The 23212-nt window shown below is 52.4% G+C and overlaps 11 protein-coding genes across 11 annotated transcripts; 5 read left to right on the top strand and 6 right to left on the bottom strand.

The window, feature by feature from the left end:
- Positions 1 to 898: 898 nt before the first annotated feature.
- Positions 899 to 2119, top strand: BX661DRAFT_196533 (uncharacterized protein; the record flags this gene model as incomplete). The annotated part of the gene is made up of 1 exon (XM_051538056.1): positions 899 to 2119. One exon carries the CDS (start codon positions 899 to 901, stop codon positions 2117 to 2119), a length of 1221 nt encoding a protein of 406 aa, XP_051393705.1.
- Positions 2024 to 3420, bottom strand: BX661DRAFT_72882 (uncharacterized protein). Its single transcript, XM_051539452.1, has one exon. It carries the CDS (start codon positions 3279 to 3281, stop codon positions 2343 to 2345), a length of 939 nt encoding a protein of 312 aa, XP_051393706.1. The 5' UTR covers positions 3282 to 3420; the 3' UTR covers positions 2024 to 2342.
- Positions 3421 to 3521: 101 nt separating this feature from the next.
- On the top strand, positions 3522 to 5425 carry BX661DRAFT_178151 (kinase-like domain-containing protein). The gene has a single exon (XM_051534834.1). The coding sequence runs from the start codon at positions 3555 to 3557 to the stop codon at positions 5400 to 5402; it is 1848 nt and encodes a 615-aa protein (XP_051393707.1). The 5' UTR covers positions 3522 to 3554; the 3' UTR covers positions 5403 to 5425.
- A 132-nt stretch (positions 5426 to 5557) lies between these two features.
- Positions 5558 to 6241, bottom strand: BX661DRAFT_126888 (CRAL-TRIO domain-containing protein; the record flags this gene model as incomplete). Its single annotated transcript, XM_051532479.1, has 1 exon — positions 5558 to 6241. A coding segment is annotated over one exon (684 nt), but the record flags the coding sequence as incomplete, so codon positions are not given.
- A 1666-nt stretch (positions 6242 to 7907) lies between these two features.
- On the bottom strand, positions 7908 to 8177 carry BX661DRAFT_124700 (uncharacterized protein; the record flags this gene model as incomplete). The annotated part of the gene is made up of 1 exon (XM_051532438.1): positions 7908 to 8177. A coding segment is annotated over one exon (270 nt), but the record flags the coding sequence as incomplete, so codon positions are not given.
- A 388-nt stretch (positions 8178 to 8565) lies between these two features.
- Positions 8566 to 10188, bottom strand: BX661DRAFT_178157 (ribosome biogenesis protein Nop53/GLTSCR2). The gene has a single exon (XM_051534835.1). The coding sequence runs from the start codon at positions 9973 to 9975 to the stop codon at positions 8638 to 8640; it is 1338 nt and encodes a 445-aa protein (XP_051393710.1). The 5' UTR covers positions 9976 to 10188; the 3' UTR covers positions 8566 to 8637.
- A 292-nt stretch (positions 10189 to 10480) lies between these two features.
- On the top strand, positions 10481 to 11660 carry BX661DRAFT_178158 (chorismate mutase). Its single transcript, XM_051534836.1, has one exon. The coding sequence runs from the start codon at positions 10594 to 10596 to the stop codon at positions 11440 to 11442; it is 849 nt and encodes a 282-aa protein (XP_051393711.1). The 5' UTR covers positions 10481 to 10593; the 3' UTR covers positions 11443 to 11660.
- BX661DRAFT_203653 (uncharacterized protein) lies at positions 11657 to 12110 on the bottom strand (the record flags this gene model as incomplete). Its single annotated transcript, XM_051538536.1, has 1 exon — positions 11657 to 12110. Exon 1 carries the CDS (start codon positions 12038 to 12040, stop codon positions 11657 to 11659), a length of 384 nt encoding a protein of 127 aa, XP_051393712.1. The 5' UTR covers positions 12041 to 12110.
- A 660-nt stretch (positions 12111 to 12770) lies between these two features.
- On the top strand, positions 12771 to 14971 carry BX661DRAFT_178161 (tubulin beta-2C chain). Its single transcript, XM_051534837.1, has 2 exons — positions 12771 to 13511; positions 13964 to 14971. Exons 1-2 carry the CDS (start codon positions 12981 to 12983, stop codon positions 14813 to 14815), a joined length of 1383 nt encoding a protein of 460 aa, XP_051393713.1. The 5' UTR covers positions 12771 to 12980; the 3' UTR covers positions 14816 to 14971.
- A 1696-nt stretch (positions 14972 to 16667) lies between these two features.
- BX661DRAFT_132826 (Bromodomain-containing protein) lies at positions 16668 to 16868 on the top strand (the record flags this gene model as incomplete). The annotated part of the gene is made up of 1 exon (XM_051532603.1): positions 16668 to 16868. A coding segment is annotated over one exon (201 nt), but the record flags the coding sequence as incomplete, so codon positions are not given.
- Positions 16869 to 19978: 3110 nt separating this feature from the next.
- On the bottom strand, positions 19979 to 21604 carry BX661DRAFT_140633 (Dbl homology domain-containing protein; the record flags this gene model as incomplete). The annotated part of the gene is made up of 2 exons (XM_051532852.1): positions 19979 to 21175; positions 21437 to 21604. Coding segments are annotated over 2 exons (1365 nt in total), but the record flags the coding sequence as incomplete, so codon positions are not given.
- Positions 21605 to 23212: the final 1608 nt, after the last annotated feature.

Genomic DNA, 23212 nt, shown 5'->3' on the forward strand with positions numbered 1-23212 from the left:
CGCTATAAATGCCTGGAAATTCTAAAATCCATTTACACCAGTGCACTTCAAACAGTGACATCGCACATCACAAAATCACAACAATCCGAATTAAATCAAAATCAAGTGATTTGTTTGTGTGAGGTGATGCGGGATTCGAAGTTTGTTTACTACTGCCACTACCACCACGCATGGATCCGGTCTGGCAAAGAAGATCCTATTTTTACTTTTGCGCGGTTGTTTTCTGGAGTCAAAGTCACCAATCGCCATCAGCTCATCACTATCGGCATTACGACATTCCATCTGTTAAAAACCAAGTTGCAATGCAGCTCATTTATTTATATATTTTCGGATTGTTCAAAAACGCCCTTCAATGTTTGTAGCTCGGGTCTCAGTGGGGAGCAGCATTCTGCACTCACACGTGTGTGGGAATATGTAAACATACACAACCAGCGTGATCCCCACTGCCTCGCGAAATGTGATTGGTTCGCCGAGCCCATCAAAATAAGCCATTTTCTATTTTGTTTGTGACGCTGGACCGCTGTTATTGTGGACTTCCAAAATGCAACATGGCATGGTCTTTGAGTGAGAATGAACATGTTACTTTTTTGTTGGGCATCTTTTTACTCTGGTTGAAGTTCAACTTTATTTTACTTTGGCACAAAACGTTTCTGCTTTTTCATAGCTAAACTTTCTTTTCCTTTCCTTTTTTCTCTTTCCTTTTCTTTCTTCACCTTTCCTATATTCCTTTTTCTTTGTACGTGAGTTTCCTTGTTTGTTCTGGTAGCAAAAAAAGAAACACTCGGTCCGTAGTTAAACCACTTTGCATAGCTTTCGCAATTCCTCATTTTACTTATATTTTGAATAGCTAGACGCTCTTCTTATTTTTAAGCATATTCCCACCACCACCTTCCCTACCATGCATTTCTCGACCACTCTTGCCGCTGTATCGGCGCTTATTGCCAGCAGCGCTGGCCACTCGCTCCTCTCGACTCCTGCCACTCGTGGAAATACTAAGTGGTTCGGCACTTGCGCTGCGGGCGCTGGCTGCAAGGGCCCCTGCGACTCCCCCAAGGCAGACTCGCCGTTCAACAGCAACTATGTGCCAAAGACATACATCCAGCGTGGCCAGGAGCTCGACGTTGAATGGAAGCGCCTGAACCACCCGGGAGGCTTTGTTCGTCTGGCCATGGTCCCCTTCGACCAGTCCGACAGCTGGAGCGCCTTCAACAGCAACGTGCTCGAATACACCTGCTACGAGACCAACTGCGGCCCAACAGACCCCTCCGACACTATGTTTGGACATCTGAACGGCCCTGGAAGCGCGCCGTGCTCTACCAAGGTGACTGTGCCTAAGAACATCCCCGACGGCACTGCTGTGACCCTGCAGTGGGTCTGGTACGGTGGTGGCATCTACTACGGCGAGACTGACACGTCCTTCGGCGAGTACTACAGCTGCAGTGATCTTATTGTCTCTGGTGGGCCCCTCTCAGATGAGAAGCCCGAGGCCGTCTTCAAGGGTGGTGATATCACCTATCCCGACAGCGGCGTGTGCAAGTACTGGGGCTCCAACAAGGTGGGCGACTGCAACTTTGGCGACCGTGTGCCCAGCCCCATCGATGGCGACCTCCTCTCGCAGTCTCTCGAGCCCTGCATCAGAGGCCCTGAGCTTAAGGGTGCTCCCTATGGCTTTGCGGTCAGCACCAACAACACCGATTCTGCCATCCAACCCGTTCCCCACAGTGCTGTGGTTGCCAGCAGCGCTGCTCCTGAGACGCCTGCCCAGTCCGAGACCTACTCTCCGGTGACCTCTGAGGTCGTTACTTCTACCCCCGAGGCGCCTATTCAGTCTGACATCTACTCGTCATCGTCATCGGTGGAGTCTGAGGCCGTCGTCCCCGCCCCCACCTCCGTTGAGGTTCCTGCACCAGTCTACACTGCTCCCGCTGTCATTCCCGCACCAGTCTACACGACTCCTGCTGAGGCTGTCCCCGCCACTACCACCTCTACCGCCGAGGCTGCCCCTGTGTACACATCAGTCGCCACTCCCGCTCCTGCTCCCGCCTATTCTGCAGTCGAGCCCGCCCCGATCACCACCACTGAGTACAAGTGCAGGCCTCGCTACTCCTCCCTCTTCTAATGTATTGAATCTCCAACACTAGCTTCTCTGTTTGTAGAGCTTTTTTATTAGTCCACAGCTCTCCCTTTGATCCCCTCTCCCTCACTCCCTGTTTGGTTTTGGAGCAGCAATAATAATGAATAAGTATTAAAATACGTTATATGTGTGTCGAGGACTACTGCTGAAATCGACATTCTCAACGAGTATAAAAGCATGTGTATGTTTAGTGAATAAAATAGAATGGTTACAGGGACGATAATAGCGTATCACGTTTGGTGCTACTTGTTTCTAGATGAAGCCTCTCGATAACCTGCTCGACCTCATGCACCAACCGCTCCATCTGGGCTATTTGCCGCGCCTTGCTGGCCGCCCCATCGGCCAACGCACCTTCGGCCTGGCCAGCGTCCTCCAGCTCCCGCAGCGTCTCTGGCGCCATGCAATGCCGCGCGGCAGCAGCCATTTCAGGAAGATTGTTGATCATCCTGCACATAGTCTGGAATGCATCCACCATTTGCTGGTGGTAGGCTGGATCGAGCACCCAGTGTTCCTCGGCCATCGGCTCTACCAAGCGGGCCAAAAGGCTCGACTTGTTTTTGCCAATCCTGCGCAAATGTAGGGCAAATGTCTTCAGCAGGTCCAGCCGCCTGTTCACCACCTCCTGGTCCAAGACCTCGCCATTGACCTCGTAGTCTCGCCGATCAGCGTCCATCCACTTGTCCAACAGCTGCTTATCAAATGCTGCCAGCCTGTCCAGCATCTCGCCCTTCATCTTGCCAGCCTGAGTCTCCTCAGATTCACCCAAGTCGTCGTCAGAGCCGTAGTTGTCGGCATCCATCTGCTGCATGTATCTCTCGTTGGCTGCCGCCACATCCGCATCGTCGCTGTCGGCTTGTGTGGGGTTGCTGCCGCTGATTGCCAGACCTATTTGGCTGGCCAGATCTATGCATACTGTCATCGGGTCAATATTGCTATGCTTGGCCTTCTGCTGCTGCTGCTGCTGCTGCTGCTGCCGTGTACCGTTTCCCGTCAACTGTATTTTTGGTTTGGCTAATAGCAATCCTGTAGTGCTGCGCTTTTGCGTGGTGTCTGGTGCTGCCTTAGCGACTTTTGACGCCGCAGGATGAGCGTGAGCAGTTTTGGAAGCCGGGCCAGCTGAACCTCTGTGGTGATTCGGAAGACCCATGGCACAGCTCTTCCTTGTGTTGTTGTGAATGTGAAATTCAGACTGTAATTTGGTGTGGTAAATTGTCGAGTAGAAAGAAACGAAAATTGAGTTTTTTTGTGTTGCGTGCAGTTCAAGACAATATGAAACAACAAACCACGTGATTAATAGCACAATCCAGTGCGTGGTTCGATTATTGCCAACTACGATCGATTTTTTTTCGGCACAAACTTTTTTTAGATTGAATTATCATCTACAGAACTCGCTTTTATCTTTTGTTATTTGTTGTAAACCATGCGCCATAGATCGGATATTGATGAAGAGGAGGGCGAAATTAGCGACAGACCAACCAACGCAGGCCGCCAGTCCCCACACAACGACTATGCGCGACCAACTGGCAGTCGCAGCCACAAACACAGTCGCAGTCGCGAGCGCGAGCGTAGCTATGGCCATGCCAGAGGTCGTAGTCGCAGTCGAAGTCCAGCGCGCGATCGTAAACGACATGTCAGCTTCAAGCCCGATACCACTATAGACAAAGTGACTAAGGAAGCATCAGCACTAACAACATCATCGAGGGTCACTGAACCTATCACGGTAAATACTGAACACGAAATTGACTTGACACTATCGTTTGAAAAAGACGAAGAGGCAGAGCTGGAGAGATTGCGTGAGGAGCGGCGTCGCCGGCGCAAGGAGATTCTCCAAACATACGAATGTCAGACTGATGCTCAAAATTCAACTGTTGCTGAAACTGTTAGAGAAGTGCCGGTTTTTGGTTTGGAGAAGAAGGGAGGGGGGGACGGCGCAGCACAAAAAGCAACAGCAGCAACGGCAGCAGGTGGTTGTGATGGCGTTTTGGCTGCCGACTATGATCCCAATAAAGACTCGAAGGCGGATGATGTGCGTCACAGGATGCTGGCGCAGGCCACGACCACGGCAACTGCTGTTTCTGTCGCTGATCCTGCCGCTGGTAAAGGTACTGGCGACGCTTCTGATGATGACGATTTTGATATGTTTGCCGATGACGACGTGATTGCCATCAAGGCGCCCGCAGCCAAAACCAACCCCACAGCCTCTGCGTCAGCGCCAGCGACAGCCGACACCTATGACGACCCCGACGGCTACTACCGCACAATCGTTGGCGAGCTCCTGGACGGCCGCTACCTGGTGCAAGCCTTCCTCGGACAGGGTGTGTTCAGCTCCGTCGTCCGGGCTATCGACACGCAGAACAACGATGCACCGGTGGCGATCAAGATTATCCGCCAGAACGAGCTCATGCGCAGGGCCGGCATCAAGGAGCAGCGCATCCTCGAGAGGCTCGAGCAGGCCGATCCGTCGGGCAAAATGCACGTTGTGCGCCTGTTGGGGAACTTTTTGCACCGCGGCCACATGTGTCTGTGCTTTGAGCTCATGAGCTTGAACTTGCGCGAGGTCGTGCGCAAGTACGGGCGCGACTCCGGGCTGAGTCTAGAGGCGGTGCGTGTCTACGGGATGCACCTGCTTCTGGCCCTGGATCTTCTGCGCGGCTGCGGTATCATCCATGGTGACCTCAAACCCGATAACTGCTTTGTGTCGGAGCAGCGCAACAATGTCAAGCTGGGCGATCTAGGGTCGGCCTGCGATGTGACGGAGAATGAAATCACCCCGTATCTTGTCAGTCGGTTCTACCGCGCGCCAGAGATCATCTTGGGAATGGCCTACGGCCAGGCGATCGACGTTTGGTCGCTGGGCGCGACGCTCTTTGAGTTGTATACGGGCAAGATAATGTTCCCTGGGCACAATAACAACCATATGCTGCAGCTGATGATGGAGACCCGCGGCCAGTTCTCCAATCGCATACTGCGTCGGGGCCAATACTGGCAGCAGCACTTCGAGGACAACGGCGGCGGCATTATGGACCTGGTCAGTCGCTCAGTCGATGAGCTGTCGGGCACAGACGCTGTCCAGCGCATTCGGATTTCAAAGCCCACGCTGGACATCAAAACGCGCGTTTTGCAGGCCACTCCGGCGGGGTCTTCACAGGAGGAGATCCAACAAGCGCTCCAGTTTGCCAGTCTGCTGGACCGATGCTTGGAGCTCAGCCCCGAGAAGCGCGTCACGCCGATTGAGGCCCTGCGCCATCCCTTTTTCTTGCAGCGCTAAGCGTAAATAAAGCAATTCGTTTTGGTAATGTATAGTTTAAAAAGTCTACAAACATATTTTTTTCTAACGACGAACTGCGGGTCCGATCCAGAAATTTAATTCTAGCCCTGCTGCTTGGCCTGCCCGCTAGCCTTCAGCTGCGCAAACTCGGCCTCTATGGCGCTCCAGTAGACAGCGTGGTTGTACTGGAACTTCCAGTTGCCGTAGCAGTCCGCCTCCAGCATATCAACGTTGAAGCACTCGTCAGCCGAGATCCACGGGCTGCTGCTGTTGTTGTCCGCCTGCTGGGCCTGGGCATCGGGCGGCGAGCTGGGGCTCACAAAGGCGACCTTTGCCTTGGTGACTGGGTCGATGAACGACGACACCAGGCTGTAGAATGCGACAAAGAACTTTGGTGGCATGAACACTACAGCGCGACCCAGCCGCTCCGGATAGTGGTTGCCCAAGATGTCGAGGAACTTTTTTGCTATGCCGATGGACACCGCGTTCGAGAAGCCCCAATGCGTGGCATCAATGGCCAAAGTGACCTTCTCGACGCCCGGAGGCATGTTTCGAATGCACATCTCGAGCGTGTAGATGACCCAGCGGATCTGGTTATCCGCCTCTTTGGTGTTTTGCCGGTGGTTGTACATGTATATGATGGGCCGCGAGAACTTGTCAAAGCCGTTAAAGTACATCTTGCCCGTCCGGTTTTCGATCTCGACCACGTCAGGCCGCAGGGCGTGTGGCCGTGCAGTTGCGCGCCATTCGATGGTTTTCCGGAGCGCCTTCTTTGTGTCCTCGTACACTCCCTTGCGCGCGCGCACATAGCGCGCCAGGCACTCGTCTGTCAGCCAGCCCTCGATGTCCAGGGGAATGCTCTCGTCAACGTACTTTTTCGCATCCTCGTCGAGCGCCGGCAGATCCTTGATCAGCTCGGGAATATCGGCCTTTATCCGATCAAACGTCTTCTGCTCGTCGGCGCTGAGCGCCTTAATCTCCTGCAGAGTGCTGGTGTCACTGACCGGCGCGCACTCAAAGACTGGGAGAATGGCCGGGCCGGCTACCACTGCGCTGTCGGTCGATTTTTCGCCAGACTTGGGCGACGCCGGAGCCTCCTCTGACCTCCCGAATCCAAACAGTGAGCGCATCATTTAATAGTAGGTTGTGTCTATGGGTGCGAGCGTTAAAAGCGAGTGAAGGAGAAAAAGAGGTGTTCAGTTTAGCTAATGTGAGCAAAAGAAAGAAGATAGGGATGACAAGAGCGGAGCGGGTATTATAAGTTGTTGTCCCCCTTTTGCAAAGCATTTCGGCTTTATCCGCCCACGGCACCCTTTTTTCGCGCTAAACCAGCTGGTGATTAAATCCGTTCGCAGCACACGCCTGGCGCCCTTTCCAATGTTTGTTTGTTTTGATGCATGAAACCAGGCGCTGGATGGGGGCAGAACGCCCACTGCAAATAATATACACACGCTTCTCATGCGGCATTCAATCGAGACTTAATAACCAAGAGAGAGAAAAAAGAAACCAAAACACAAACATACGCAAACGGCTTTGTTATTGTGCGTTTGCGCTAGATGTTCCTGGCACATCAAGCTTTGCGTTTCAATCCAGAAAATATGTAGAAAGGAAAGGAGGGAAGGGGCGCAAGCGCTTGGCAGCTTGTCGCAGACCAAAAAACACGCGTATTGGAAATACGGTGAGCAAATAAAAAGGCATTACGCCATCACCCAAAATCGTGGAGTAATGACAACCCCCAATGTGCAATGTGCAGGTGAGCGCTTTCATGGTATGGCTGCGGCTGCAGCTGCAGAAACCAAGTAGGATAAAATACGAGAAAAACAGTGGCAGGATGCAACAAACTTACTAAGTAAATATGTGTTAAGAGGAAAAATTAATTCTGAACAGAATAAAGATAAGGAAAAAGCAGAGAAGAGAGAAGAAAGGTAGAGGTCGCCGAATGTATGACGCGGAGTGCACGACCAGGTTCTGCACCTGTAATATGTGCGGCCCGGAGACCAGGGGGGAAGTTGTAATCTGCGCTACTCTGGGGCACAGCCAGTCTCGCCATGGAATCGGCCAGTTGGACACTAAGTGGCTTTGTCGCACCGCCGAACAAAGTCCGCGCCGTTTTTGCTGTTTTTGTACCTTTGCCGCTGCTGACAAAATGCTCGTAGAAATAACGGAGTTGGGCTATGTCGGATTTGGCATTTCCAACAATTTGGAATAATCCGCACCCCCACCCACAAATCCTTCCAATACTTTTCCGGCAGCAGAGGATGGTGGGGCACACGGTAACTCGAGCGAAGAGATGTTTATTTATTTTCAATTGTACAAAAAAATGGTCTAAAACCTGGCAACAACACGCTTGGGCTTCTTCACGGCCGGCACCTTGGGCACAGCATCCTGCTTGATCTTGTCCTCTTGCTGCATCTTGAGCGCAACAAACACATCATCGTCATCGCCGCCCTGTTCTGCGTCGATGGTGCCGATCGTCGCCTCGAGATCCTTGTTACGCGTAGGCTTGCAATCCTTGACCAGATGCTGTGTGGATCCGCAGTACTTGCAGGAGCCGCCGTTAGGGTACAAGCCCTTCTCGTTCTTCTGGCAGGCCGACGCCAGGTGACCCTGGCCGCCACACACAAAGCACGTGGCAAAGGAAAACGAATTGCCCTTTTTCTTGCAGTCCTTGGTGGTGTGATCGCCGGACCCGCAGCGGTAGCACACGCCGACTGGAGTTTCCACAGACTTGGGGCAGTTCTTGACGCTGTGGCCCTTTTCCCGGCACAAGAAGCACGTAAAGTTCTTTTCCTTTTCGAGCTGCCGGTTGGTGCGCCGCTGGTCTGCGCGCTTCTTTTTCGCGTTCTCGGAGCGGTGCCGCTTGGGATCGTTCTCGTCGTTGAGATTCTCGGCTTCCTGAGCGCGCCGCTTGCGGCTCTCCTCCTGTTCCGTCTTTTTCTGCTGCTCAATTTCGGATTTCTTGAGCATCAATGGCTTGGGGACAAAGCTCGAACCGTCCTCGGGCCGCTTGGGCGCTGGCTTTGCAACGCGCGTCATGTTTATTGATGTTAGTGTTGGTGAATGCGAAATGTGAATTAAAATCCAGAAGAAGAAGACAAGTCCGAAGAAACGGCGAAAAAAAATGATCAATGCAAAAAAATTACATCTTTTTTTGTTAGATCAACTTTTTCTCATTTTCCAGATTAGGAATCGGAACAAAAGAGATATAATTGGAGTAAATTTTTTTGGAAAAGTGTTACTTGAAATCCTTGTACGACCACTTTTCTGTCATCTTGACCTTCAGCTTAGCCTCCTTCTGGTTGAAGGCGACCTCTGGCTCGACAAGGTTGCGCTTCATCAGCGAGTTGAAGACCTCGGAGAAGCCATTGCCCTCGGGCTGCAGCTGGCGCAACGATGCCGGCAGATCCTCAGTGAGCTTGACAGCCTCAAGCAGCTGGGGCACCTTGAACTTGCCGATCTTCTTCAGCGGCTTGAGGGACTTTTCATGAGCGAGCTTGCGCTTGTGCTCCACGACCACCTCGGCCTCAATGGCCTCCTGGTCAACGACCCTGTTGAGCCACTTGGCCTTGTCCACCTGGATCAGCTTCTTCTTCAGCGCCTTGGCCTCAAACTTCTCGGCCTTCTCCTTGCCCAACCGCCGCTGGCGGTTGCGGTCGGCACGGGTCTTGCGCTTGGGGTCCTTCGAGGTTGTGGGCAACTCTACCTCCATCTCCTCGTCGCTGTCAATAATCGTCTTGTCGTCCTCGACACCGTCAGCGACAGCCTTATCCTCATCCTCGTCCTCGTCGTCAGAATCTTGGTTGGCTCGGGCCAACTCCATCCTGGCAATGAGATTGGCGCGCTCCTGCTTGATCTCCTCGGCAATGATCGCAGCGCACTCGTTGAGCCCGTCCGTCGCCTGCAGACCCCTAAAGTTCTTGAACTCACTGTGCTCTTCGTTCTTGCGCAGCTTCATGGCGTACTCCGCACCAGCCTTGTTGATCAGCTCCTTGTGCTGCTTCTCATCCGGCCGGTACGATGCGCCCGGGTGCGCAACCTCCACGGCGGGCATAATTTCAAGGTGGGCCATCTTTTGCCGCGAGACAACGGACTTCGTCTCTGCAGCTGGGGGCACACCCCAGATGTCATATGTCCCGGCTGCGCTCTTTGTCTTGAGGCCGTGCGGTGTCGTCTTCTTACCGTCGACAAATCCGGCAACCTTTTTGAGAATGTTTCTGTTTTCATTAGCAACCTTCCTTTTCCGCCTCTCCTCGCTCATCTGCGTACCGATGATGGCGGCAGGCACCTTGGACCTCCTGTCTAGAATCTCGTCGACGCGCAGCTTCTTCCTCTGTCTTTGCTGGACCTTGGTCTTCTCGTCACCGGCAACATCGACAACAAAGAGGTCGGTGTCCTGGCGCTTCTCAACCACTGCACCGCCCTGGCGCTCTTCCTCGCGCATCTCCTCCAGACCCTCCTCGACATCGGCAATGTCGATCTTCTTGCGCCATTCGGCCTTGGTTTTGCGTCCGCCGCGCTTCTTCTCGGCCCCCTTTGACGCCAATTTTGATCCTGCTGCTGTTGTAGCCGACATTGCTTAGAATGTGGATGTATGTATGTGAAGGGGAAAGGGGAAATGTGGCTGTATATTGGTAATTGCAAAAGAAAAGGGCCTCTTTTTCGCTTTTCTTTAAAGCTACTTTTGCACTTTGCGTTGGGCTGTGAAAGAGTGAAAAAATAGTGGAATGAAGAAAAAAAAGAAAAAAAATAGAAAACGCCAGATTAAATCATGACTGTGATCAAGATCTTTAGCTGACAGATTTCAAGCAAGCTCTCGGAATTCCTTTTTGGGTAACTGCCAACTTTCTTCCTTTGTTGTTGTTAACGCGACTCTAGCTCGTATATGCATGTCTGTGCGAGCTGGTTTTTGCTGCGCATCGCTATCCAACTTTGGAATTGTCCGTTTTTAAGTGCGCATGACTAGCAGTTTTTTCGCTCTTAATAGCCCTGGATAGTTTGTGAGTCATGATCAAAAAAATGTTGATAAATGTATGGTATAAAAAGCTTACTTTTGTTTACACTTGCGAAGCTCAACCTTGGTTACTTTTTTTGGTTTCTTCTTTGTTACTAGACATTGCCTATTGTATTTTGGTATATTTTTTTACAACTGTCGTTTATATATACTTATTTATCATTTTACCCGCTTTTTACCATGTCGAGAAACCTATTGATACTTGGGGCCGCGCCCAACCTCAGCGAGCTGCGCAACACACTCGTGCGCCTGGAGGACACCATTATATTCGCGCTGATCGAGCGCTCCCAGTTCAAGCACAACAACAGCATCTATAAGGCTAACAAAATGAACTTTCGGGATGGATACACGGGCTCCTTCCTCTCATGGTTTTTGAAAGAGGTCGAGTCGGTCCACGCCAAGGTCCGGCGCTACCAGAGTCCTGACGAGTACCCCTTCACCAACAACCTGCCCGAGCCCGTGTTGCCGCCCCTTGAATACCCGCCTGTGCTTGTCGACCCGCAGGAGATTAACATTAACGATGAGATATTCGACGTGTACGTCAACACTGTTATTCCCGGGATTACCGCTCAGGGAGACGACACAAACTACGGCAGTTCGGCGACCAGGGATATCGAGTGCCTGCAGGCGCTCTCGCGCCGCATTCACTATGGAAAGTTTGTTGCCGAGTCAAAGTTCCAGGACCCAGACTGCCACGACGAGTACGTCAGGCTAATCAAGGAGAAAAACAGGGATCGATTGATGGAGCTTCTGACCAACAGTCGAGTCGAGGAGTTGCTCCTTAAGCGCTTGAAGGCCAAGGCGCTCATTTATGGACAGGACTTGTCTTCAGCCGGGCTGGATGGCAATGGCAACATCAACGGCAGCAGCCAGCCGCTAATTGGACTGCGCTCGTCGCCGTCGGATGCTGCGGAGGAAAAAACAAAGTCACGAGTTGACTATGACCTTGTTGTGTCGCTGTACCGTGACTACGTCATCCCGCTGACAAAAGAGGTTGAGATCGAGTATCTGCTGCACCGCCTTGACTAGGGCTGGCACGGTTGAATTACAAAAATCAAACTGGCCACTGTAATTATCATTTGTGGACATGTGTGAATTTATAAGTGCATTTATTAATTTATTTTGGCTTTTAATTTTGATAAATGCAAAAAACGAGTGTAGTTTTCTAACACACACGGAAGTACGTTGTTTTTGGATGGTGTCTGACAAGACTGTCAAAAACACCCTATGTCAAGTGCATGGTTCAGGCAATAATGTTGGCAGAGTTAAGTGCGTTCACATTATCACTGACGACATTTGCAGCATTGTTGTTGGCAAAGAATGTGTTGTCATTAAAGTTGGCTGCAAAGGCATTGCGGTCAAATGCATTGACAGTGTTGAGGGCAAACGGGAAGCCGCCCCAGCTGTTCCACCCGCCCCAGCTGCCGAAACGCTTGGCCAAGTGGCCGTTGTCATATTCGTGGGCGTGAGCATGAGCGTGGGCATGCGCACAGGCGTGTCTGACATAGTTATGCGGCTGCTGAGCGCCGCCCTCGGACACTGCCGCAGGTGCAGGCGCCGCAGAGGCAAATGCGACCGACGCGGCAACAAGCGCGAGCACGGTGACGGTGGTGAGATGGCTGAGCATTTTAAATTAGAATTGGTTGTAAAGTTGTTAGTTGGTTGTGATGTTTGCTGATGTTGTTGCGAAAAACCAGTGTAGTTTGGATTATATGTTGGCGGGCAGCGTTTCCTATTTTATACTAGAAATGTCGAAGAGTATCATGGAATATGAGTTGCTGTAACCCGCCGACATAATATAAAACGTCGTTTTTTGCTAATAACAATAAATGATATGGTTACATTTGTTTAAACTTTAAATCAGCATTGTTCTACAAAACACGTACATATATGTCACAGTTTAGGCACATGGCGTTGCATGTTGTTATACTGAGATTAATTGATTACGCGCGTGGCAATTAGGAAATGATAAGACTATAGTTTATTTATGTGCCGAGGAGAGCATATAAGGAATGGTTGTCAGGCAGCCAGCAATTGTTCTCCTTGGAAGAAATAAATATCCTTTTTTGGTTTATACCCCCTTTGTAACATATATCAGACATCTTGACATCAAACACACGGTTTGTGTCAGGCGCGCGTCTAGTGGCAGATTAAAAAATCACCCGACGCAGACCGCGATTACTAACACAAAACCGGTTTGGTGTTTACACTTTCCATGATCAACCATTGGGCGCTCAAAAGTTTTCAAACCAACTAAACCCACGCCTTTGTGCGCGTTCATCCACACACAACTCGCCACTTCAGGCCTCTGCGACATTTCAGCCTCAAGAAGAGGGGGGCCAGTTGCAAGCCCGATTGCGTTGTGGCAGGCTCGACTGTTTGTTGTTTTTTACTTTTTTACTTTTTCTTTGCTGGCTTTGATTTTGCTTTTGGACCTGTTTTTACTATCAGCTTGTCTGCTTCTCATCTCCAAAATAAAAGAGAAATCTAATCTGTCAACTCCTTTCTTCTGTAAACCTATTTTTTTTGCTAATCACCAACCTTCTTTTTTAAATTCATAAACCAAAATGCGCGAGATTATTCACATCCAGACCGGCCAGTGCGGTAACCAGATTGGTACCAAGTTCTGGGAGACCATTGCCAGCGAGCACTCAATTGGCATGAACGGGTCATGGGATGGAAACGCCAAGATGAAGGCCACCCAGCTTGACCGCATCGATGTCTACTTCAACGAGGCTGCCAACAACCGCTACGTGCCCCGCGCCGTGCTCGTTGACCTCGAGCCCGGAACCATAGACACCATCCGCACGGGCAAGTTCAGGGACCTCTTCCGCCCCGACAACTTCATTAGCGGAAATAACGGTGCCGGTAACGTCTGGGCCAAGGGCCACTACACTGAGGGTGCTGAGCTCGTCGATTCGGTCCTCGACGTTGTCCGCAAGGAGGCTGAGAACTCGGACTCGCTCCAGGGCTTCCAGTTCACCCACTCGCTTGGTGGCGGTACCGGTTCCGGTATGGGCACCCTTCTGCTTGCCAAGATCCGCGAGGAGTACCCCGACCGTATGATGAGCACCTTCTCGGTCGTCCCCTCTCCCAAGGTAATAATCAGGCCGCTGGCTCAAATATGCTTGCTTACTTTTTTTGTGTTACTGCGCTTTTTCGTTTGTTTTTTTCAAGGCCCACTATACTAGTGTTGCTTCAGTGTGCATTATTGTGTTATTTTCACTCACGCGCGCACAAACAAGAATTCGCGCAAAGTGCAGCCTAGGGAGATACCGACTGGCCTACGCGTCTTTCTGTTGCTAGGCGACATCCTCACGCCACCAGTGCGAACTCCCTCAAATTATTGTTTTTTAAAAATGAGCCCGTTCTCGCTTGTATTTTGTTTATCCCTTGCCGCTATGAACTCAAGCAAGCGCTGCATGGATGAAACTGAACGAGATACAATGGATGCACCACTTGCCAGGTAACTGCTATATCTGCCCCCTAGTCTTAAGCTAACAAGAATGCCCCTCCCCCTTTCTTGCTACTGGTTATATCTGATACTTAGGTCTCTGACACCGTTGTTGAGCCCTACAACGCCACCCTCTCGGTGCACCAGCTCGTCGAGAACTCGGATATGGCATTCTGCATTGATAACGAGGCTCTGTACGATATCTGCTTCAATACGCTCAAGAACACCAACCCCGCCTACGACGACCTCAACGCCCTCGTCTCAATGGTCATGTCGGGCGTCACAACCTCCCTGCGCTTCCCTGGCCAGCTCAACGCCGATCTGCGCAAGATGGCTGTCAACCTGGTGCCCTTCCCCCGCTTGCACTTCTTCATGGTTGGCTTTGCTCCTCTGGGCAACCCCAAGAGCGCTGCGTTCCGCAACGTCACCGTTGCTGATCTAACCCAGCAGATGTTCGATGCCAAGAACATGATGGCCGCCTCGGACCCGCGCCACGGCCGCTACCTGGCTGTCGCTGCCATTTTCCGCGGCAAGATCTCGACCAACGACGTCGAGGAGCAGATGGTCAACGTCCAGGCCAAGAACACCAACTACTTTGTCGAGTGGATCCCCAACAACGTCAAGACCGCCGTGTGCGACATCCCTCCCATGGGCCTCGAGATGTCCGCCACCTTTATTGGAAACAACACCTGCATCCAGGAGCTGTTCCGCCGCGTCAGCGACCAGTTCACTGCCATGTTCCGTCGCAAGGCTTTCCTCCACTGGTACACTGACGAGGGTATGGACGAGATGGAGTTCACTGAGGCCGAGAGCAACATGAACGATCTCATCAACGAGTACCAGCAGTACCAGGATGCCACCGTTGACGAAGAGATGACCTACGACGGTGATGAGTACCCCGAGGACGCCCCCATGGAGGAGGGCTACCCTGCCGACTACCAGGAGTAAAGCTCTCCTTTTTTTAATGAGCTATCTCTTAGCAAAGTCACTTTTTTTTTAGCTGCTTCTGGCCAGCAATAACTTTTCTTTTGTTCCTGTTTACAACAAATTTTCACAACACAATACTTTGCAGTAACAAAAACACCAATACACGCACATAGGCACACACGCACCCGACGCAGCAATTTGGATTTATATTGTAAACAGATGACGCGTCGCTCCCGATCTCGAAAATGACACTCTGTTAGAGGCCGGGGTGTGACCAATCACAGAGCATTGGCAAATAAAAAATTGATATTGCGAGCCACGAGCCTAAAATATGCCGATGGCTCGCAATATCATTTTTTTTGCCAATAGTGTGATTTGGCGAATAAAATTTTCATCAGCACTTTTTATTTCATTTGAAATGGCACAAAAGTTTTGGTTTGACATTTAATTTGCCCCACGGCTTTGCACAGAAAAACAAATATAAATATTTTTTTAAGACGTTCCTCTCCGTCCATGTCTCCAAGCGAAGCAGACAAGCACCAGAACTGGGATTTGGGTAGGTTATTGCACAATACAGTTACTCTCTTTTTATGCCTTTGAATCAGTGCTTTTTAACTGAATTTGTTACATTTAACTTTTGCAATCCGCATCGAAATTGCTTACTAAATCGCAAAATTCTGGTGATTCGTATCTGACGCATGGCTTCTTAGCGGACAACAGACGGAAACGTGCAAGATATTCCGGCGACCCGCTCATTATTAACAACTACAGCGACACCGATAACGACAGTGCGCACAAATCATTGTCGCATGATTATAATGGCGACTGGATAGGTGCTCATACCGAGGCTGCAAACGCGACTGGTTCTCCGGCCAAGCAGCCAACCAAGATCAAACTCTCGCTAAAGCTCGGCGCCCTGCGCAATCAGCCGCAATCGCACCCGCGGCCCATTTTGCTACCTGCTGCGCCAATCAGCCGCGCGTACGGAGGGGGCTATGGCGGCAAGGCCGGTGCCAATGGCAACAACAACGACGGCGATGACGACGACGATGCCGATAGCTACTACGACGCAGAAACCGACGATGAGCCGGTTGATATTGACGATGCCGAGGAGTATGCCAGCAGTCGGCAAACACACAAACTGGCCAGAGAGCCAAATGCGCCGGCCATTCGGGCTCCAGAGCCACTCAAAACAGAGCTGGTATCAGGAGCTACTAGCGGCGACCACACACCACGCATCAAGCTCCGTTTTTCATTCAAGAAGCCACCGCAGCTGCTGAATACCAAAGACCACAGTACATCCGGAGCGGCGACGCCGGCAACACCCTCGCAGCCCGAGATTCCAGCGCCCTCTCAGAATGCCTGGGGAAACGGTTACAGCACCGTCGTGCCTGGCAGCCCATCGGAAATCGTGGCTTTAAACATGTCGTCGTCGATCTACCAACAGCGGATGCCCAACACTGCGCCAATATCGCGCAGCGGGCAGAACATCACGTACTCGCCGTCTCTCGCCAGCGACGCAGAGAGCGATGACAGTGATGCTGAGGGACGCACCCTCGAGCACATACCGCAGATGCCCATGAGCGCATCGACTGCAACTATGTCTGGAGCAGCGGCAGCGACCGGAGTCAGAAGGCGTGGCCGGCCGCCACTGCGAGGGCGCCGCAGCTCCAGCATCTCATCATGGCATGGGCGCGGTGGGTCATCTGTGGCCTCGCGCAGGCTGCCAGGGACGCCAGGGACGCCAGGGACGCCAGGGACGCCAGGGACGCCAGGGACGCCAGGGACGCCGTCGACAGCGACAACAGTGTCGCTGAAGAGCTCCCTGCAGCGACTGATCAAGCGCATCAGGAAGCGGGACTCGTACGGGTTTTTCCTGGAGCCCGTCGATACCAGCGTGATCACCGACTATCGCAACGTCATCAAGCACCCGATGGACCTGGGAACCATGCAGCGCAAGGTCGAAGCGGGCACGTACATGAGCATCGATGAGTTCCGCCAGGATATACTGCTGGTGTGCGAGAATGCGCGCAAGTACAACGGCGCGACCTCCATCTACGCGCGGTCCGCCGACCATGTGCAGGGCTATGCCACGGTGGCCATCGACCGCGAGGCTGTCAAGCTGGAGCGCGTCGGCATGGCATCTATACCTGTGCGCGCGAACGATTCGGACTCGGTCTATGAGTCGCCGTATCCGCGGGCATACGCCGATCGCTCGCGCTCAAACTCCCGATCGCGCTCGCGCTCTCGATCGGCAACGCCCACGCAGTACAACAGCGCCACCGAAGACCAGAGCGACTCGCATATGGGCGGCGAGCACAGGAGGAGCTCCCGGCTCAGGTGGCGTGGTGGCGCTTCCGACGCGCCGGGCGTGGCAGGGAACGCAAATGCCACGCCGGCGAGCATTGTGGATATTTTCAAGTGGTCAGGCACGTCGAAGAAGAAGAACAAGCGGGTTTCGACAGTGCCCAGGAAGACCACCGAGTCGCAGATGAAGGTGTCACTGCTCCCGGACGGTAGTATCGATCCCATCGGGTTCGAAGAGGACGTTGCTTTGGTGCCATTTAGCCTCGGGGACGTATCGCTGCCCCTGCTTGCAGGGCCGCGCTTGCAAGGAGCGCCGACGGCCAATGTGCCAGCTGATGATACTCCGGGCAGCCGACAGTCGGTTCATGCATATGGGCTGAGCTTTGCACCGGTGTCCCTCAGTGACATTGGCCCGTACCGCAGCTTGACTGGCACAAACCTGGCCACGGCCACAGCCGGCTTGGATAAGCTGGGGACCAAGCTGCAGCCCATCCACGGCGACGCCCTGGGGATGGCGTACTGGCACAGCATCAGCGACTTTATCGACGGCGCTGGCGACGAGGTGGCTCAGTACGCAGCCACGGTGATGGACCATCTGACTAATGGCTCGCACAGCATAGCACGTGACACGCTCTGCGTGGTGGCCAACCGCGACTGCGCACCCGTCAACATTGGCGCTGGTGATGCGGCAGACGAGGCCCCAGTTAAGCGCGAGGGGCAGCCCGACATTGACATTCCGGGCCTTGTCGGCTGGCTGGGTAGCAAGGGTGCGCGGGACCAGATGTTTGCGCAGCGAGCAGAGGCACTGACCCGTGCCATACCCTTGAGCGAACTATCCACGCCAAAGTCAGGGGACAAAGACCCTTCTGCCACCCGCCCCGAGTGGATATCCGAAGCGCAAAAGAGCGATTTGTTTGCGCGCAACAGCGCAGACCTCAAGCAGCTGCACGAGCTGAACCAGGGCGACGGCAACTCGGCGAGCGCGGCCAAAAAGGAAAAAGAAATTGCAGCCAACATCTACACGCTGTCGGAGCAAATGTGCTTGGCCCTGGTGGGCTCGGCCCAGCCGTCTGCGCTGCTGCCAGGCCTGTGCCGCCCCTCGCAGGCCGCATACAAGCCCGCCCCTTCTACCCTGGGCGCGCGTTCATTGGCAACTGACCCCGCGGCAGACATTTATGACTATCCGATGTCGTCATCGGCGGCGACTGGTACGTTAGGACTCATAGGAAAGGGGTCGGTCGCTCTAAAATTCAACCGAACTGTGTCGACACCGTCGCTGCCGTCGCTGCACTCAAAACCGCCGCTTGGACCGGGCGGCAACTCCACCTTTCTGTGAAGATGATGGGCGCTGGCACTAATAAGCAATAATTCATTTACAAGTTTCAAGTGGTACATAAACTCAGGGGTCCAAACAAAACATGTTAAAAAAGAGGCAAGTTAAAAAAGAATAAGAAAGCCTGGTTAAGTGGAAATATTAAAAAGGTTTGCCCAGCAATAGCAGCAATGGTAGCACGGCATGTCAAATCACCCCTCGGTCATAACGGATCGCGCGTAGACAGCTTTGCTGCTACTGGCGTCGTTGCCATCGTCGTCATCGTTGCTGTCAATGCTGCTGGGATGAGCAGCGCAAGAGTCACACATCAGGCCGCCAGACAGCTGGTCATATCCTTCGGGGATGTACATAGACAGGATGCGCGAAAAGTTTGCCGTGTACAGACCAGGCGATACCGCGGTGAGCGTGGAAGTTGGCATGCGCTTATGGCTAATACAGCGTGGGCAGACCAGCGACAGACAGCTAGCGCACTGGTGCTGCGAATCCTGCATGTCAAAGTCACCGTGGCACAGCGAGCACAGCGTGGCGTTGGCTTTTTTGCGGCTGCGGGCGGCCGTAGCCTCGGCCTGGATCAGAGACAGCTTGGGAGGAGCCGCGTTGCTGACCAGCGATGACTGGAGGGCAGTGGATGACTGCGCTGCTGGGTTTTCGTAGAGCGCCAGCAGTGAGCAATGGCCATTGCCTAGGCTGCGCGAAATAACGGGTTTGGGCTGGTCGACTGCAGACGGCTGACTGCCATCGGTAGAAAAGGCAATTGGACGGCGTGCGCGCGATCTCCCAATTCGCTGCGACGAGTCAGACACAACTGTGGAGCATGACGAGGACACGAATGACACGCGGTTGTGCAAAATTGTGGACATTGGGGAGTTGGAGTCCGACGGTTGCACGGACGTTGGCGATGTCTCACACAAAAGAGTTGAGCGCGCAGAGCCGGGCAGCGACTCCCAGTCCATGGCGCTTCCTGTAGACGAATGCCTCGATAGGCGGCGCGCTAGGAGCACGGACAGACGGTTGGTGCGACTGTTGCTGCTGGCAGACTGTAAAGATGATGGCTCGGACACTGAGCTTGTTCGGTCCACGTTGATGCTGGTCCTGGTAGACGACAGCAGAGGAGTAGAAGGCCTAGCCGGCGCATAGTATGCTGACACCATATTGGCCGAAGTCGCTCTGCTGCTGGCGATGCTAGTGGTGGCGGAGTTCATGGAGCGGGATGTCGCGCTGTTGGCGGGGGTGGACTCGCCGGTGCTTGGCTGCAGAAGACACCCGAACTGGAAGGGAACGTCCGAGCCTCCCTTGACTACTACATTTGCGACTGCCGGAAGCGAAAAGTCGACACTAATATGCCTGTCTGAATCCTTGCATTGGTACTCCTCCTCTTGTATGGGGCTGTCCATAATCAACTGTCGCGAATTGCCCCCGCCCATGGTCAGCGCTGACAGGCTCTGAATTAAAGCGCCCGGGTCCAGGCTGTGGCGCGACCGCGACAGAATTTTGTGGATGGTGCTTGGCGGTGACTCCAGCGCCTCTCGGCCAAACAGACGGGCGATGCACTGGTCGCAGCCGCGGCCCTCCTTGGCCTCGGTCGACTCCTGGGCAACAAACACAATGTTCTTGCGCGAGCACCCGTTGCACACAATCTTACCACAGGCGCGACAGTGATGCTTGCGCACAAAGAGCGAGAAGTCGCGGAAGCAGATGTAGCACCGCTCGGCACTCTCATCGGGGTCCCATACTGGCGCGTCAAAGTTCTCGGCCACGCGTGGGAACTGCATCATTGTGCTCCGCCGCGCCCGTGCAATGCGCCGCTTCAGGGAGCTGTCCATCTGCAGCGTGTCGCGCGCCTCACGCCGCTCAGTGATTGCCCGCATGAGCGCCTGCATCCACGCCAGCTTCTCGGATGCCGAGCTCGTGTACACGATGAACGATTTCTCGCGGCTGATGATTGTAAACTGGTTTCGGCAGTCCGGCGCGTCGGGAACGTCCATAACCTTGCAGTCCTCCAGCGGAACGCGCCGGTGGCCGGATTGGTCGTCGCTTAGCGGCGCGGGGCTGCTCGAGTACAGCAAGATGTCGCTGAACAGGTAGAAATTCCGCAGCTGGTGGTTCTTGCGGCAGATCTTGCTCAGTGTCCCTGTCTTGATCAGCCGCCGGCCGGGGACCAGCAGCGACTCCTTCAGACCGAGCATGCGCTGGATCTCAATTATGCTCAGTGTCATCTCGTGCTCCTGGATGTTCTCGTTGACAAACGTCGCGACATCTTCGATTGTGCGCAGCGCGTCGCCGATGTTTTGGTGGTCAACATGTGTCTCCGGCGTGTGCTTGAGCAGGTCCTCAAGCAGCATCTTGTACCGCGGGATGCGCTGAACGGGGAGCAGCAGGTAGCTCTGGAAAGCCAGGCTCTTGCACTCGGGGTTTGAATTTGCCTGCTGAATGAACTGTGCAAACTCGTGGTTCGAGCTCAGCCAGCGACTGATATCCGCGAGGGCGCTGCGGAAATTGCGCAAGTACAGAGAGTACATCTTGAGGAACGGCGCGATGCGCAGGAATATGTCGCCCACGCGCCCGGTATCTGCGTCCCACGGCGGGCTTGCATTTGGCCCCAACCGGGACTCGAGCTGGTACAATAGCTCGCGGCTGAGCATGATAATATCAGGAAAGTTGGCAAACAACTGCCGCACCTCCTTGCGCGACAGAATAGCCGTTGGCTGCTGCGCTGACAGCAAAAGCGGAGTGATGTACAGCTACATGGAATAAGCGTTTTGGAATGGAAGACGTGACAGGACGGTCGCAAGTTAGCGCAATGTTGCCAAGCCCGGGGGGTGAGCAGCGAAAAAAAAGAAGTAAACAAATAAATTTTTTTGGGCCCTTTGTCCGATTTGCAATGCATTAAATTTTTGCTTTGCAAATGAGCTCATCGTCAAATGCCCAAAAAAACAGCTGTCCCCAAAAGCACAAAACGAGAAATTAAACACCGCCCATGCGCAATTGTTCCGCCATCTTACCTTTTCAATGAGTCCAAGACCGTCAACATACGTGCGTTCAGTTTCTAGTATTTCAGCAGCAATGTTTGCCCGTTTGCTTGACCGCTGCGTCCGCGTGCGTTCGGTGTTCGCATCGGCTACTGTGATGCTGCTGTTTGTACTGGTGCCGTTGCTGGTGTCTTCGGCCATCATTTTTGGATGATTCTGTTAAAGTGTGCGCTGTAAAAAAGTGCTCGCCGTGCTGTGTGAAAGAAAGAGAGAGAAAAAACCAGGTGCAAAAAGAGATGGATGAATGGATGAAATGTGATATATAATGAAATGTGTCTCCGAAGAATAGAGTGAGTGTGACCGGCAAGTTTAGAGTAAGAAAAATGGGTTTATATCGCTAATGTATGAGCAAGTTTGTCTAAATGTCTGGCGTAAGTGTGCGGATGTGTGTGCGCTCGCTTTGGTAGACAGAGCATGAATGTTTAAATAAATATTATTAGTGACGAATAAAATAAAAAACAGCCACCTAAAAGGAAAGAGTTTGAACTAGTATCGACAAAGTTGCTGCGAATGTATTCAGCACTTCAAGTGGACAATAAACAAAAAAGGGTAAATTATATGTGGTACTTTAAGACAGAAAAAAGTTGCTGCTACAAGAGGCATCGACAAAAACTAGACAAAACTAGACAAAAAGTACAAGGTAAACAAATATCGTAAAGTGGAAAGGTGGGAAAGTTGGCTAAATAAACTAAAGAAAAATAGGAGAGCGGAGAGAAAAAAAACTATCATTTCCGACTCCTGCTCTCTTTTGTCTGCCACTTGCTGCATACCCCCCGACCATCGTTCGAACGCAGCCATGACGGAGGGTGAAAAAATGGTCTTACAAAAACAAAGACCGGTTTTGACACCAAATACTCACAATTTATCACGCCCTTTCCTGCTTCTGGCTCTGCAAATCGTAGATGCCCAGGTTGGCCAACACCCAAATGTGGCGGAGAAAGACACGCAATAAGCGCAATAAAGGCGGGGGAGGCGTGTATGAGCGTCAGCGCCGATTGCAAGGCTGCTGTCTAACACAAAACAAAAGGAATTTTGCAATGTTTTGCGAAGCCGCGCAAACAGCTTCTTGTTTGTTGATATTCGAGTTACAATTGTTTTTTTTCTTCTGAGACAATCATCGAAACTTTGTGCGCGCAGTGTTTTGTGTCCCTCTTCCTTTCTTATAAAATTGATTTAGACCGCTTGAAACAATGTTCCTTGGCTGTGCCACTACTGCTCGCTACTCGTTGACATGCGTTTGCTGAGAAGCAGTAGTGTGCAAAGTAAACATTGGCCGCAAAAAACAAGTGCCATATTTGAAGAGCGCAGTTTACTTGTTTTGTTTCACACCCCCGCATCGCAGCTCATTGATCATCATAGAATGATGGGCTAGCCTAACCCGGCCTAACTTGCGTCTGATCTGGTCTGACATAACCAGACGCAAGGCTGCATTGAATCGCATATTCTGCGCTGGCCATACAATAACCAGTGTTTGATATGTTGCTGCTCCGGCCTTGAAGAACCCAATCGGCCACCGCGCGGGGGTTGATAGTGGGAGCTCGATTTAAAACACAATTAGAATCACGGACTATAATGTGCTTTGCGTTTTGGTGCTTCGTATGACAGTTTCATCAAGTCATTAAATCACAAAATGCTCACTTTGTACATTGCTTAACCCACAAAAAGCCCGCCGTCCTCTCCAGTCAAATTATTAGAGTGCAAGATGTGGATGTATATAAATATTGCTGTTCCCAATCATATTCAGACTAT

The sequence above is a fragment of the Kickxella alabastrina genome, assembly GCF_025024165.1.
Source record: "Kickxella alabastrina strain RSA 675 chromosome Unknown BX661scaffold_4, whole genome shotgun sequence".
Lineage (NCBI taxonomy): Eukaryota > Fungi > Kickxellomycota > Kickxellomycetes > Kickxellales > Kickxellaceae > Kickxella > Kickxella alabastrina.